This window comes from Erinaceus europaeus, chromosome 19 (genome assembly GCF_950295315.1).
Source record: "Erinaceus europaeus chromosome 19, mEriEur2.1, whole genome shotgun sequence".
Classification (NCBI taxonomy): Eukaryota; Metazoa; Chordata; class Mammalia; order Eulipotyphla; family Erinaceidae; genus Erinaceus; species Erinaceus europaeus.
This window is the reverse complement of record NC_080180.1, coordinates 67,367,823-67,381,551: the sequence shown is the minus strand read 5'-3', so window position 1 is coordinate 67,381,551 and position 13,729 is coordinate 67,367,823. Positions and strand designations below refer to the sequence as shown.

Sequence of the window (13,729 nt, the reverse complement as noted above, 5' to 3'; positions counted from 1 at the left end):
TGTGCATATGTGAAATGGAGGTGTGGCTGGGGCTGCTATGCAGTCAGGCATTTGTGAGGTTCTCAGTACACTCCCTCATGCTGCACTGCATTAAAAAATGAGGTGGAGACAGGGGAGGGCACATTATGGTTCTGTAACAGTCTCCTGCCTGAGGCTCTGAAGTCCCGGCATTAACCCCCCATAGCACGTAAGGCAGAGCTGTGCTGTACTTTGGGGAAAGCGAAAGTGAGGTGCTTTACTAAGCTTAAACACAAAGAACAAAGATATTAGCGGTTGTCTTTGTATTATGTGTAGTTGTTTGTTTGTTTGTTTCCTTTCCATCTGGGCTATCGCTTGGGCTCTGTGCTAGCACTATGAGGCCACTGTTCCTGGCAGCTGTTTTTTCCGTTTTTCTTTCTATTTTATTTGACAGAGCAGCGAAAAATTAAGAGGAGGGTGAGATAGAAAAGGACAAAGAAAGATAGATACCTGTAGCACTGCTTCATCACTTGTGAAGCCCCCCCCCCCCCCCCAGATGTGGAGCTGGGGCTTGAACCTGGGTCCTCATGCATGGTAATGTGTGTGCTCACTGAGTGTGCCAGCCCCCTGTATTATGTGGCAGTTTTTAAGAAAAAGAGTTAATAAAGCAGACTGGTATGTAAGTCACTCTTTCTTTTGTGTTTACATGGTCTCTAAAATATAGTTCACTCATATTTAACTCTTAGTCTGGGAGAGTGTTTCCTTTCTGATGACCTAACCTGTGCTGTGTTGGACCTGCCTAGGTTGTGGTTCTTGTGGCCAGATGATGCCCTGAAGAACAGGAGGTGTAGAAACAAGTGTGGCTGTCTAGGGGGCTGCAGATTCTTCGGGGGTACGGCAACTGGGCTTGACTTCTTCCGCCTAGAGGAGCTGACACCCTCCAGCAGCTCTGCCTTCTCCAGCACCAGTGCCGACTCGGACATGTACTACGGCCAGTCTCTGCTACAGCCTGGGGAGTGGATCATCACCAAGGAGCTCCCCGGAACTGTGGATGGTAACAGCAGCTTGTCCCTCTCTGCCTGGGGAACGTCACTGCCTGGGTGACTTAGCTAAGAGCAGTTAAGTCTGGTGAACTTGGCAGAGTTCACAAGACTGTAGCAGGCCTGCTCCTCAGGTCCTGTAGTTGCCGTGGCTGACGCACGGCCAGTTGAGTCTAACTATTTCCTTAGGCTTGATGGTTTGCCTAGAGATAGCTGTGCTCCAAGGCCATAGTTGTTTATAGTCTACTTTTCAAGAAAAACTTGTCAGTAGCAATTTTGCCACCCGTAGCTACTGTAGCAAGATATTTCTCTTGTCTTTGAAATTGAGCGTGTGAGGAAGAGAAAGCAGGGCCAAAGGGCAGCGAAGCAGGCAGGGCATCTGTACTGCCACACACCAGCCCCAGCAAGGTTCTGACACCACACAAGCTGCTCTGGCAGTGGAGGAAGCTCTGGTGCTGTGCCTTTCTGTCTGTCTCTCTGTCTCTCTCTTTCTCTCTCTAAATGATACAGATGGGTTGGAAAGGCAGAAGTGCACGTGGCTGCATAAAAGGAGAGCAGGCGTCCTTTACAACACGTCAGTTTCCTGTGAGCAGGACTTGGTAGCTTTTTGGGCGTTACTTTTATCTATGCCTTTTTGCTTTTTGAGAAAAATCATTTTTCCCTGAGTCTCTTAGTTTTATATTATGACAAATAAGTATAATATTTACACCTAAGTTGCCATGCTCCTGAGAAATGACATATCTACTCAGAAGTGCTTTTTAAACCAATCAATTAATATTTATATTGCTCCCAGGGTTATTGCTGGGGCTTGATGCTTGCATAACAAGTTTATCTCTCCTGGTGGCGGCCTTTTATTTATTTATTTATATAATTTTACTGATTTAATAGTGAGTGACAAGATTGTAGGGTAGGAGGGGTACAATTCCACACAAGTGCCACAACCAGAATTCTGTATCCCATCTCCTCCATTGGAAGCTTCCCTACTCTTTATCTCTCTGGGAGTATGGGGCCAGCTTCATTATGGGGAGCAGAAAGTGGAAGGTCTGGCTTCTGTCATTGCTTTTCCACTGGACATGGGTGTTGGCAGGTGGATCCACACCCCCAGCCTGTCTCTGCCTTTCCCTAGTGGGGCAGGGCTCTGGGGAGAGGAGGTTCCAGGACACATGGGTGAGACTGTCTGCCCAGGGAAGTCAGGATGGCATCATGGTAGCACCTGCAACTTGGTGGCTGAAAAAGCATTTTGTCTATTGACAAAGCTAGGAAAAGAGTTTAAATTGTAAGAGTTTATCAATTTCCCAACTGTAAGGAACTAACAGGACTCAGCTGGGCTACATGTGCAACTTCCCATTCCAAATGACCCTTAGCTAATATTTGTGCTATCCTTTTGTGTTGTTGTTGACTTTTTCTTTATTGGGGGGCTATGGCACAGTTGTTGACACAGGACACAGTTTCCCATCTCCCTTGGCAGGTGTCTGCAGAACACACTCCTTCTCAACTCAGGTCTTTTCTCCACCATCATGTACCAGAACCCCAGCTGTATGTGCTGTTCTGAGGCCTGACTTCTGCATTTTTTTGAGTAAGAGCAGGCTATCTAATACAATTTGGCAAACACCACAATTTATTATTCATTCATTCCTTCATATTTAAGGGATAGAAGATAGTAAATGGTGGTCTGGGAGGTGGTGCAGTAGATAAAGCACTGGGTTCTCAAGCATGAGGTCCCAAGTTCAGTCCCCAGCAGCACACATACCAGAGTGATGTCTGGTTCTTTCTCTCTTCCCCTATCTTTCTCATTAATAAATAAATAAAATCTTTTTAAAAAAAAAAAAAAAAAAGATAGTAAATGAAATTGAAGAGCTGTTTTCCTATACAGTTACTTCCTTCTGTTAGAATATTTTCCTAAAGGTTTTCGCAGACAGGTTCTCACTTAGTTCCCCTGTTGCCATGTGGCTCAGGTGCTTTGCTATTAATAGAGAGGAAGCTGAAGCTGTCAGTGAGACACGGCTGTGTTGTGTCCAAGACACCTTCTTAGCTGATGCCCTGGGGCTGCTGTCTGTGAGGCTCCTCCTCCTGTAAGGCAGATGTGGCTGGGCATGGATGGAGGAGGAACAATCGGTGAGAGCTAGCTGGAGGCTGGCAGGTCTTCCCAACCCCAGACTCCATCACACAGCACAGGGCTCTTGGGGAAGACTTAAGACAGTGTTCCAGGCTCAAGAAGATGTGAGACCGAATGCCGCAATTCAGAACGGAATTGATCTCTGTGTGGAAGGGTGTCATTAGGTCTGCCTTATAATTGCAGAGCTTGTGGTTGAGCAGATAATAATCTTGTGTAAATACCAAATTGACCAAGCTGATAACTGTGCAGTGTTGAAGTATTGTCACTAGGTGATAGACATCTAAGTCAGTTGAAAAGCTGAAGTCTACAGCTTACTCTCAGATGGTGCAGAAAAGTTTTGTGTGCATTATATATAAACAGAACAGGTGGAGTAAAGTGTTTAAAATAGGTAACCCTGAGTGAAAGTGGCTTTGTACTGGGCTTGAAAATTTTCAAATAAAAGGTTAAGAAATAGTTCATGGCCTATGAACTCAGGTGTCCATATTACTGCATGGCACTGTATAATAGATACTATGCATTAAAGGTTATTTTGGGGTCAGGTAATGATAGAGTGCACTCACTGCCATGTATGAGAACCTGGGTTCAAGAAACAGTTCATGGTCTGTGAACTCAGGTGTCATATTACTGCATGGCACTGTATAATAGATACTATGCATTAAAGGTTATTTTGGGTCAGGTAATGATAGAGTGCACTCACTGCCATGTATGAGAACCCAGGTTCAAGCCCCCAGACCCCCCCCCCCCACAGGGGGAAGCTTCCTAAGTGATAGAGCAGTGCTGTGGGTGTCTCTGTTCCTGTCTGCTCCTCTCTATTTCTCTCTCTCACCCTCTATCAAAAAAAAAAGAAGGAAAAGAAGAATGGTTGTTGGGAATGGGGAAAACGAAGTTGTGCAGTGATAACTCTGGTGGCAAAAATAAATAGATAAAATGGAGTTGTCGAACCACTGAGATTGTGCGGAGATACAGCACTAGACTTGTGCTTTAGGCTCGAGGTGGATTCCTAGCACCACCTCGCATCAGAGCTAAGTAATGCTGGTGTCCTTTTTCTCGGGACAATAAACACATCTTTTAAAAGAAATGATTATACTTAACATCAGGGAATTGATTTAAGTCATCATCTTTTTGGTAAATAGTAACCGCCTTCTGTGTAGGTGACGTGAGTGGCGTGAAGAGGAAGGAGTGGGGGGGCAAGACTGTGGGCCTTGATGCGGAGAGAAAAGCCCCGCATCTCAGTCTCCAGGTGCCCCTGCGGCCTCACAGCTCCTCCTCCTCCTCCGAGGAGACCAGCAGCTCCAGCGCCCAGCCACTGCTGGTGGGAGAGAAGGAGAGTCCCTCTTCTGTTGCTGATGGCCACATGGACCAAAGGGAATTCTTGCATGGCACAAAAAGAGAGGACGCTCCAGCCAGGTCAGTGTTCAACTGGGAAACCTGGTCAGAGAGGCATGTTACTGCTTAAAACTCACCTGCCGTAGACACTTCCTCCCCCTGAATACAGCTTTAAAGATCTGGCGACTGCTGTTCTGAGTATACCATGCAGATACCAGCAGAACAAGGACAGCAGAGTGAAAGTCAGCGGCCCTTACATCCCAGCTCAGCCTGGGTGTCGGGTGCTTCCCTTGCTGTCTGCTTCTCTGTCTTCCTCCTGGCCCTCGCTCCTGTCGGCTCACCTGGAAGTGCTCTCCCACTCCCCGCTAGGCTTCTTTCCTGGGCTCTCTCTTTCTCCAGGCTCCTCTTCTCTGGTCTCTGGCTCCCCAGTCTGCCATCCTTGGAGACTGAAATTTATTTAGACTGATACTCAGCCTGACCCTTTTCCTTACTGGCTGTACCATTTTTGTCCACTGTGACAGTGCTCTGGTCTGTTATGATCTGTCACTGTCATCTTTTAAAGTGGGACTCAGCCAGACCTTTGCCCTTGGAAGCCCAGCTCTCTTCTCAGGAGAACCGTGGATGTGTCATGGATACCTCACACTCAACTCTGAAGGAGACCTTCGGCCTATCCATTCTCAGCTGTGCTGCGTGGCCCTCAGCTGTGCTGATCAGGGCCCCTTCTGCCCCCTGAACCTCCACCCCCTTCTCAGCTCTACTAATGCAGGGAGACCTTCTGCCCCTTCCATTTCAAGTGAAGGCCCTGGATATATTTCATTGGACAGCTTTTAAAGGATATAAAACAAACCTTTAAAATATATTCGGGTCCATGGATTAGGGATAGAAGATTATAACCTGGGATTCCTCAAGGTTCTATAGTGTTTTAAGCTGTCCCGAGTTTAACTTCATGGGTTGTGGACACAGTGTTCTGTTACTTTGTGTGGGAATAGGCACACTTTAGACCTTACAGGCCCATGGAGCTCGCTCGCCAGGCAGTTGTGTGTTGTGCTGGTAACTTTAGACCTTACAGGCCCATGGAGCTCGCTCACCAGGCAGTTGTGTGTTGTGCTGGTAACTTTAGACCTTACAGGCCCATAGAGCTCGCTCGCCAGGCAGGTGCGTGTTGTGCCCTGTACACTATAGACCTTACAGGCCCATGGAGCTCACTCACCAGGCAGGTACGTGTTGTGCTGGTAACTTTAGACCTTACAGGCCCATAGAGCTCGCTCGCCAGGCAGGTGCGTGTTGTGCCTGTACACTTTAGACCTTACAGGCCCATGGAGCTCACTCACCAGGCAGGTACGTGTTGTGCTGGTAACTTTAGACCTTACAGGCCCATAGAGCTCGCTCACCAGGCAGGTGCGTGTTGTGCCTGTACACTTTAGACCTTACAGGCCCATGGAGCTCGCTCGCCAGGCAGGTGTGTGTTGTGCCTGTACACTTTAGACCTTACAGGCCCATAGAGCTCGCTCACCAGGCAGGTGTGTGTTGTGCTGGTAACTTTAGACCTTACAGGCCCATAGAGCTCGCTCGCCAGGCAGGTGTGTGTTGTGCCTGTACACTTTAGACCTTACAGGCCCATAGAGCTCGCTCGCCAGGCAGGTATGTGTTGTGCCCTGCGTGTGCAGCCCAGCTAAAGCCTCCACACCACATGGGTGGCGCCTTGGCATCAGAAGAGGCTCCTGTGCTGCACGTGTGTCCCTCATCTTCTGTCTGAATGAAAAATGACCCACAGCAGTGAAATCATTAGTGAAAATGTTTCTCATCTCATATGTGCTTGGCATTCTATATGATACGTGGCGAGTGGTGATGGTCTTGCTTTCTGCTCTAGTATTCCTCCAGAGATTCCGGGAAACAGCCCCGTGTCTCCTAATACGCAGGACAAGTCGGCCAGTCAGTCTCCTCTGAGGTCTCCCCTCAAACGACAGGCCTCAGTGTGCTCCACAAGACTGGGAAGTACCAAGAGCCTCACCGCTGCTTTCTATGGGGACAAGCAGCCTGTGACAGTTGGCGTCCAGTTCAGTGGGGACGTCTCCCGAAGTGACGAGAACGTGCTAGACTCGCCCAAGCAGAGGAGGAGCTTTGGTTCCTTCCCGTATACACCGTCCGCTGACTCCAACTCCTTTCACCAGTACCGCTCGATGGATTCTAGCATGTCAGTGGCGGACAGTGAAGCCTACTTCTCTGCAGCTGAAGAGTTTGAGCCCATGAGCAGTGATGAAGGTCCTGGGACGTATCCAGGGAGGAAAAGGAAGAAGAAGCAGGCCCAGCAGATGGACTACAGCAGGGGCTCCATATACCACAGTGTGGAAGGGCCTCTCATTGGCCACGGAGAGAGTGTGCAGGACCCCCGTGTGCCACCCTTCAGGGCGCATCCCTCCCAGGCCTCCTTTGTTTCTGCTTTGGGTGGGGACGACGAGGTCTTGGAGCATGTTCACGTCCTGGAAGGAGAGAAGACAGTGGAGGGTGAGCAGGTGGCCTCTCAGCAACCCATGCTGAGCTGCTACCAGACGTACCTGACTCAGTTCCAGGTGGTGAACTGGGCGGTGAAGCCCCCGGCCCACAAGAGGACCTCCAAGTCCTCACTGCACCGGCCACTGGATCTGGACACCCCCGCCAGTGAGGAGAGCCCCTCCTCCATGGGGCAGCTCTCGGTGCCCACCTTCAAGGTACTGGCCAGGCTCTGGTTTCCACAAGTAGAGAGTGCCTTCACATGGCTTCCACAAGTAGAGAGTGCCTTCATATGGCTTCCACAAGTAGAGAGTGCCTTCACATGGCTTCCACAAGTAGAGAGTGCCCTCACATGGCTTCCACAAGTAGAGAGTGCCCTCACGTGGCTTCCACAAGTAGAGAGTGCCCTGACATGGCTTCCACAAGTAGAGAGTGCCTTCACGTGGCTTCCACAAGTAGAGAGTGCTCTGACATGGCTTCCACAAGTAGAGAGTGCCCTCTCATGGCTTCCACAAGTAGAGAGTGCCTTCACATGGCTTCCACAAGTAGAGAGTGCCTTCACGTGGCTTCCACAAGTAGAGAGTGCCCTCCCATGGCTTCCACAAGTAGAGAGTGCCTTCGCGTGGCTTCCACAAGTAGAGAGTGCCCTCACATGGCTTCCACAAGTAAAGAGTGCCCTCACTTGGCTTCCACAAGTAGAGAGTGCCTTCACATAGCTTCCACAAGTAGAGAGTGCCCTCACATGGCTTCCACAAGTAGAGAGTGCCCTCACTTGGCTTCCACAAGTAGAGAGTGCCTTCACATAGCTTCCACAAGTAGAGAGTGCCCTCACATGGCTTCCACAAGTAGAGAGTGCTCTGACATGGCTTCCACAAGTAGAGAGTGCCCTCCCATGGCTTCCACAAGTAGAGAGTGCCCTCCCATGGCTTCCACAAGTAGAGAGTGCCTTCACATGGCTTCCACAAGTAGAGAGTGCCCTCACATGGCTTCCACAAGTAGAGAGTGCCCTCACGTGGCTTCCACAAGTAGAGAGTGCCCTGACATGGCTTCCACAAGTAGAGAGTGCCTTCACGTGGCTTCCACAAGTAGAGAGTGCTCTGACATGGCTTCCACAAGTAGAGAGTGCCCTCTCATGGCTTCCACAAGTAGAGAGTGCCTTCACATGGCTTCCACAAGTAGAGAGTGCCTTCACGTGGCTTCCACAAGTAGAGAGTGCCCTCCCATGGCTTCCACAAGTAGAGAGTGCCTTCGCGTGGCTTCCACAAGTAGAGAGTGCCCTCACATGGCTTCCACAAGTAAAGAGTGCCCTCACTTGGCTTCCACAAGTAGAGAGTGCCTTCACATAGCTTCCACAAGTAGAGAGTGCCCTCACATGGCTTCCACAAGTAGAGAGTGCTCTGACATGGCTTCCACAAGTAGAGAGTGCCTTCACATAGCTTCCACAAGTAGAGAGTGCCCTCACATGGCTTCCACAAGTAGAGAGTGCTCTGACATGGCTTCCACAAGTAGAGAGTGCCCTCCCATGGCTTCCACAAGTAGAGAGTGCCCTCCCATGGCTTCCACAAGTAGAGAGTGCCTTCACATGGCTTCCACATGTAGAGAGTGCCCTCACATGGCTTCCACAAGTAGAGAGTGCCTTCACGTGGCTTCCACAAGTAGAGAGTGCCTTCACGTGGCTTCCACAAGTAGAGAGTGCTCTGACATGGCTTCCACAAGTAGAGAGTGCCCTCACATGGCATCCACAAGTAGAGAGAGCCTTCACGTGGCTTCCACAAGTAGAGAGTGCCCTCACATGGCTTCCACAAGTAGAGAGTGCTCTGACATGGCTTCCACAAGTAGAGAGTGCCCTCACGTGGCTTCCACAAGTAGAGAGTGCCCTCACGTGGCTTCCACAAGTAGAGAGTGCCCTCACATGGCTTCCACAAGTAGAGAGAGCCTTCACGTGGCTTCCACAAGTAGAGAGTGCCCTCACATGGCTTCCACAAGTAGAGAGTGCCCTCACGTGGCTTCCACAAGTAGAGAGTGCCCTCACATGGCTTTCACAAGTAGAGAGTGCCCTCACATGGCTTCCACAAGTAGAGAGTGCCTTCACGTGGCTTCCACAAGTAGAGAGTGCCCTGACATGGCTTCCACAAGTAGAGAGTGTCCTGACATGGCTTCCACAAGTAGAGAGTGCCCTCCCATGGCTTCCACAAGTAGAGAGTGCCCTCCCATGGCTTCCACAAGTAGAGAGTGCCCTCCCATGGCTTCCACAAGTAGAGAGTGCCCTCACATGGCTTCCACAAGTAGAGAGTGCCTTCACATGGCTTCCACAAGTAGAGAGTGCCCTCACATGGCTTCCACAAGTAGAGAGTGCCCTCACATGGCTTCCACAAGTAGAGAGTGCCCTCACATGGCTTCCACAAGTAGAGAGTGCCTTCACATGGCTTCCACAAGTAGAGAGTGCCCTCACATGGCTTCCACAAGTAGAGAGTGCCTTCACATGGCTTCCACAAGTAGAGAGTGCCCTCACATGGCTTCCACAAGTAGAGAGTGCCCTCCCATGGCTTCCACAAGTAGAGAGTGCCCTCCCATGGCTTCCACAAGTAGAGAGTGCCCTCCCATGGCTTCCACAAGTAGAGAGTGCCCTCCCATGGCTTCCACAAGTAGAGAGTGCCTTCGCGTGGCTTCCACAAGTAGAGAGTGCCCTCACATGGCTTCCACAAGTAAAGAGTGCCCTCACTTGGCTTCCACAAGTAGAGAGTGCCTTCACATAGCTTCCACAAGTAGAGAGTGCCCTCACATGGCTTCCACAAGTAGAGAGTGCTCTGACATGGCTTCCACAAGTAGAGAGTGCCCTCCCATGGCTTCCACAAGTAGAGAGTGCCCTCCCATGGCTTCCACAAGTAGAGAGTGCCTTCACATGGCTTCCACATGTAGAGAGTGCCCTCACATGGCTTCCACAAGTAGAGAGTGCCTTCACGTGGCTTCCACAAGTAGAGAGTGCCTTCACGTGGCTTCCACAAGTAGAGAGTGCTCTGACATGGCTTCCACAAGTAGAGAGTGCCCTCACATGGCTTCCACAAGTAGAGAGAGCCTTCACGTGGCTTCCACAAGTAGAGAGTGCCTTCACATGGCTTCCACATGTAGAGAGTGCCCTCACATGGCTTCCACAAGTAGAGAGTGCCCTCACATGGCTTCCACAAGTAGAGAGTGCTCTGACATGGCTTCCACAAGTAGAGAGTGCCCTCACGTGGCTTCCACAAGTAGAGAGTGCCCTCACGTGGCTTCCACAAGTAGAGAGTGCCCTCACGTGGCTTCCACAAGTAGAGAGTGCCCTCACATGGCTTCCACAAGTAGAGAGAGCCTTCACGTGGCTTCCACAAGTAGAGAGTGCCCTCACATGGCTTCCACAAGTAGAGAGAGCCTTCACGTGGCTTCCACAAGTAGAGAGTGCCCTCACGTGGCTTCCACAAGTAGAGAGTGCCCTCACGTGGCTTCCACAAGTAGAGAGTGCCCTCACATGGCTTTCACAAGTAGAGAGTGCCCTCACGTGGCTTCCACAAGTAGAGAGTGCCTTCACGTGGCTTCCACAAGTAGAGAGTGCCCTGACATGGCTTCCACAAGTAGAGAGTGTCCTGACATGGCTTCCACAAGTAGAGAGTGTCCTGACATGGCTTCCACAAGTAGAGAGTGCCCTCCCATGGCTTCCACAAGTAGAGAGTGCCCTCCCATGGCTTCCACAAGTAGAGAGTGCCCTCCCATGGCTTCCACAAGTAGAGAGTGCCCTCCCATGGCTTCCACAAGTAGAGAGTGCCCTCACATGGCTTCCACAAGTAGAGAGAGCCTTCACGTGGCTTCCACAAGTAGAGAGTGCCCTCACATGGCTTCCACAAGTAGAGAGTGCCCTGACGTGGCTTCCACAAGTAGAGAGTGCCTTCACATGGCTTCCACAAGTAGAGAGTGCCCTCACGTGGCTTCCACAAGTAGAGAGTGCCCTCTCATGGCTTCCACAAGTAGAGAGTGCCCTCACATGGCTTCCACAAGTAGAGAGTGCCCTCACATGGCTTCCACAAGTAGAGAGTGCCCTCACATGGCTTCCACAAGTAGAGAGTGCCCTCCCATGGCTTCCACAAGTAGAGAGTGCCCTCCCATGGCTTCCACAAGTAGAGAGTGCCCTCCCATGGCTTCCACAAGTAGAGAGTGCCCTCCCATGGCTTCCACAAGTAGAGAGTGCTCTGACATGGCTTCCACAAGTAGAGAGTGCCCTCACGTGGCTTCCACAAGTAGAGAGTGCCCTCACGTGGCTTCCACAAGTAGAGAGTGCCCTCACATGGCTTCCAGAGTTACTTTCTGAATTCCCGAGAGAGAATATGTCAGAGAAACATGGATGGATGTTGATAATTGACTCATATCAAATGGAGCTTTTCAGACTCCATCATCATAGTTTCTTTTCTTTTAAATATTGATTGATTGATTTTGAATAGACACAGAGAGAAATTGTGAGAGGAGGGGAAATAGTGTATGAGAGGTAGGGAGACACCTGCAGAACTGCTTCACCACTCATGAAGCTTTTCCCTGCTGGAGGGGGGGCAGGGACTTGAACCCAGATCCTTGTGCGTGGTGATGTGTGCCCTTAACCAGGTACACCACCGCCTGGCCCCTCTTTTCTTTTTTATTTATTTTTTAAATCATCCTTCAGCCACTGTCGATATTACTATCTAAGACTAGCATCAAGTCTGTGAATTCCAATTTTCTGTGTCTAACAATTTTGAAGGTTTTTTTTTCTTTTGCTGGAGCTTTAGTACTCCAGGCTGACATTTCTAGATTAAAAAAAAGAGGAAGATTGGCTTAGAGGGAAAGAGAGGATTGAATCAGAAAAAGAAGGGCAACTATGTATAAATGTGGACAGATAGTTGTAGAGAAGATGGTTGGCCCGTGTCTGTAACTTTAGAGCAGCTATGGCGGATGACAGTGGGGAGAGTGAAGATTCAGAACTCGGTGGGAATGGTGTGGATTCAGACTCCTGTTGACATGCAGTTCTGTAATCTAAAAATAAAAAGAGAAAGATGAGGGACAGCGGGAACTAAGCACATCTAGGGCGGGCATGGACCTGGGCACAGCCACCTGAGAAGCCGCCTCACCGCCCGGAAGCACCTTCTGTACCTGGTATTCTTCCTGTGAATCTGTAACTGCTTCTGAGGTTCTACCAGTAAGGCCTTTTGTAGTCGGGGGTGTTCAAATGCGTTTGAATTTCACTGGGAAACTCCCAGTTTTTAGGAAATGTGATAGCGTCTCTTGTACTCTGTCTTCAAGGGGTTTGAATTATTGAAAAGAAGATGTAGGTAGGTCATCACTGAAAAGGCTGCAGGAGAGAAAGGCAGATGGGGAGAGACAAGGAGAAACATGGAGCGACATGTATTGAAAGAAGAAACATTCGCAGTACTTACGAAGTTGTGGTCTTAAGGTTGTGTGCATTTCATATATGCTCAAGATAAATTGCTCTGGCAAAGAGCACGAAGTTCTCTTGGTTATGCAAAAAGGTTTCCATACCTGAGACCTTCATTTCCTAGGTTCAGTTCCCAATACTACCATCAGATAGAGCAGAGTGGTACTGTGGTTTAAAAAAAAGAAGAAAATATGTTGGTACATGAATTTCCTGGTATAAAATGGAATGATATTTGTTGTATGGAATAGTATCTATGAGGCTACAATAATTTTATTACTTTTTTTTAAAAATTAATTTTTTAATATTTATTTTCCCTTTTGTTGCCCTTGTTGTTTTTTCATTGTTGTTGTAGTTATTGTTGTTGTTATTGATGCCATCGTTGTTAGATAGGACAGAGAGAAATGGAGAGAGGAGGGGAAGACAGAGAGGGAGAGAGAAAGACAGACACCTGCAGACCTGCTTCACCGCCTGTGAAGTGATCTCCTTGCAGCAGGTGGGGAGCCAGGGCCTTGAACCGGGATCCTTACACCGGTCCTTGCTCTTTGCACCACATGCGCTTAACCCACTGCACAACCGCCCGACTCCCATTTTATTACTTTCAGTCCATCTTTCTGGCTTCATTAGGCAGCTGATTCTCTGAAGAAAAAAGAAGAATTCATATGTTTAGACAATTTCACAATAGAACATAGGTAGAAAGAAAGCTATTTTTATCACCTAACTGGTTGGCTAGCATTAAAAGGGCTCAATTAGATCATTCAAGTGTGCTTCTTGTTTGAGTTTTGTTTTTGTAGTCTTTGCTTTCGTTGTAGAATGCTTACAGCCCTGCTGCCTTCATTTGCCAATTGCAAATTTTAGCGATTTGTTATTAAGTATTTATATGTATCAATCATATAACAAAGTAATGAGGACATTTACACATATAGATTGATAGCATAAAATTAGGGAATATCTGTTACAGTTCTAACTCTAAGCAGTGTCCCGTACCATTCCAGGTTATCAAGCAGGGACTCACAGCCAACTCCTTACTAGACAGAGGACTGCATCTTTCAGGATCCACATCGAAGTAAGTGAAAGTGAGATTTTATGTGAGTGTAATTGCTTCTGGAGAATACCATTCTTTACTCAACTACAGACTTTATTTGGTAAACAGATTATCCCAAAGAATTGAGTTTCATTTTCTGTTCTGGTCTTGCCTCCTTTTATAAGCTGTCAGTAACATTTCCAGTAGATATGCTATTTAGGCTATAACATAGCCTCTTAAAATTGGGAACCAACAATATTTCATCACTGTTGTCTTCATGGTTTAGAAATACCCCACCAAGTAGATGCAAAATTTTCAATTTTTTTCCTTCTCTATTAACTGTCTTTGAT

At 48.6% G+C, this 13,729-nt stretch overlaps 1 protein-coding gene across 14 annotated transcripts in view; it reads left to right on the top strand.

Moving 5' to 3' along the window:
* The window catches only part of BLTP1 (bridge-like lipid transfer protein family member 1), a 165,083-nt gene that overhangs the window by 54,644 nt on the left and 96,710 nt on the right, over window positions 1-13,729 (top strand). For all 14 annotated transcript variants that reach the window (XM_060179114.1, XM_060179119.1, XM_060179117.1 and 11 more), the window contains 4 exons: window positions 762-1,012; window positions 4,266-4,521; window positions 6,311-7,148; window positions 13,351-13,421. In XM_060179114.1, the coding sequence (XP_060035097.1) occupies window positions 762-1,012; window positions 4,266-4,521; window positions 6,311-7,148; window positions 13,351-13,421 (1,416 nt within the window). The remainder of the gene's footprint in view (window positions 1-761; window positions 1,013-4,265; window positions 4,522-6,310; window positions 7,149-13,350; window positions 13,422-13,729) is intronic.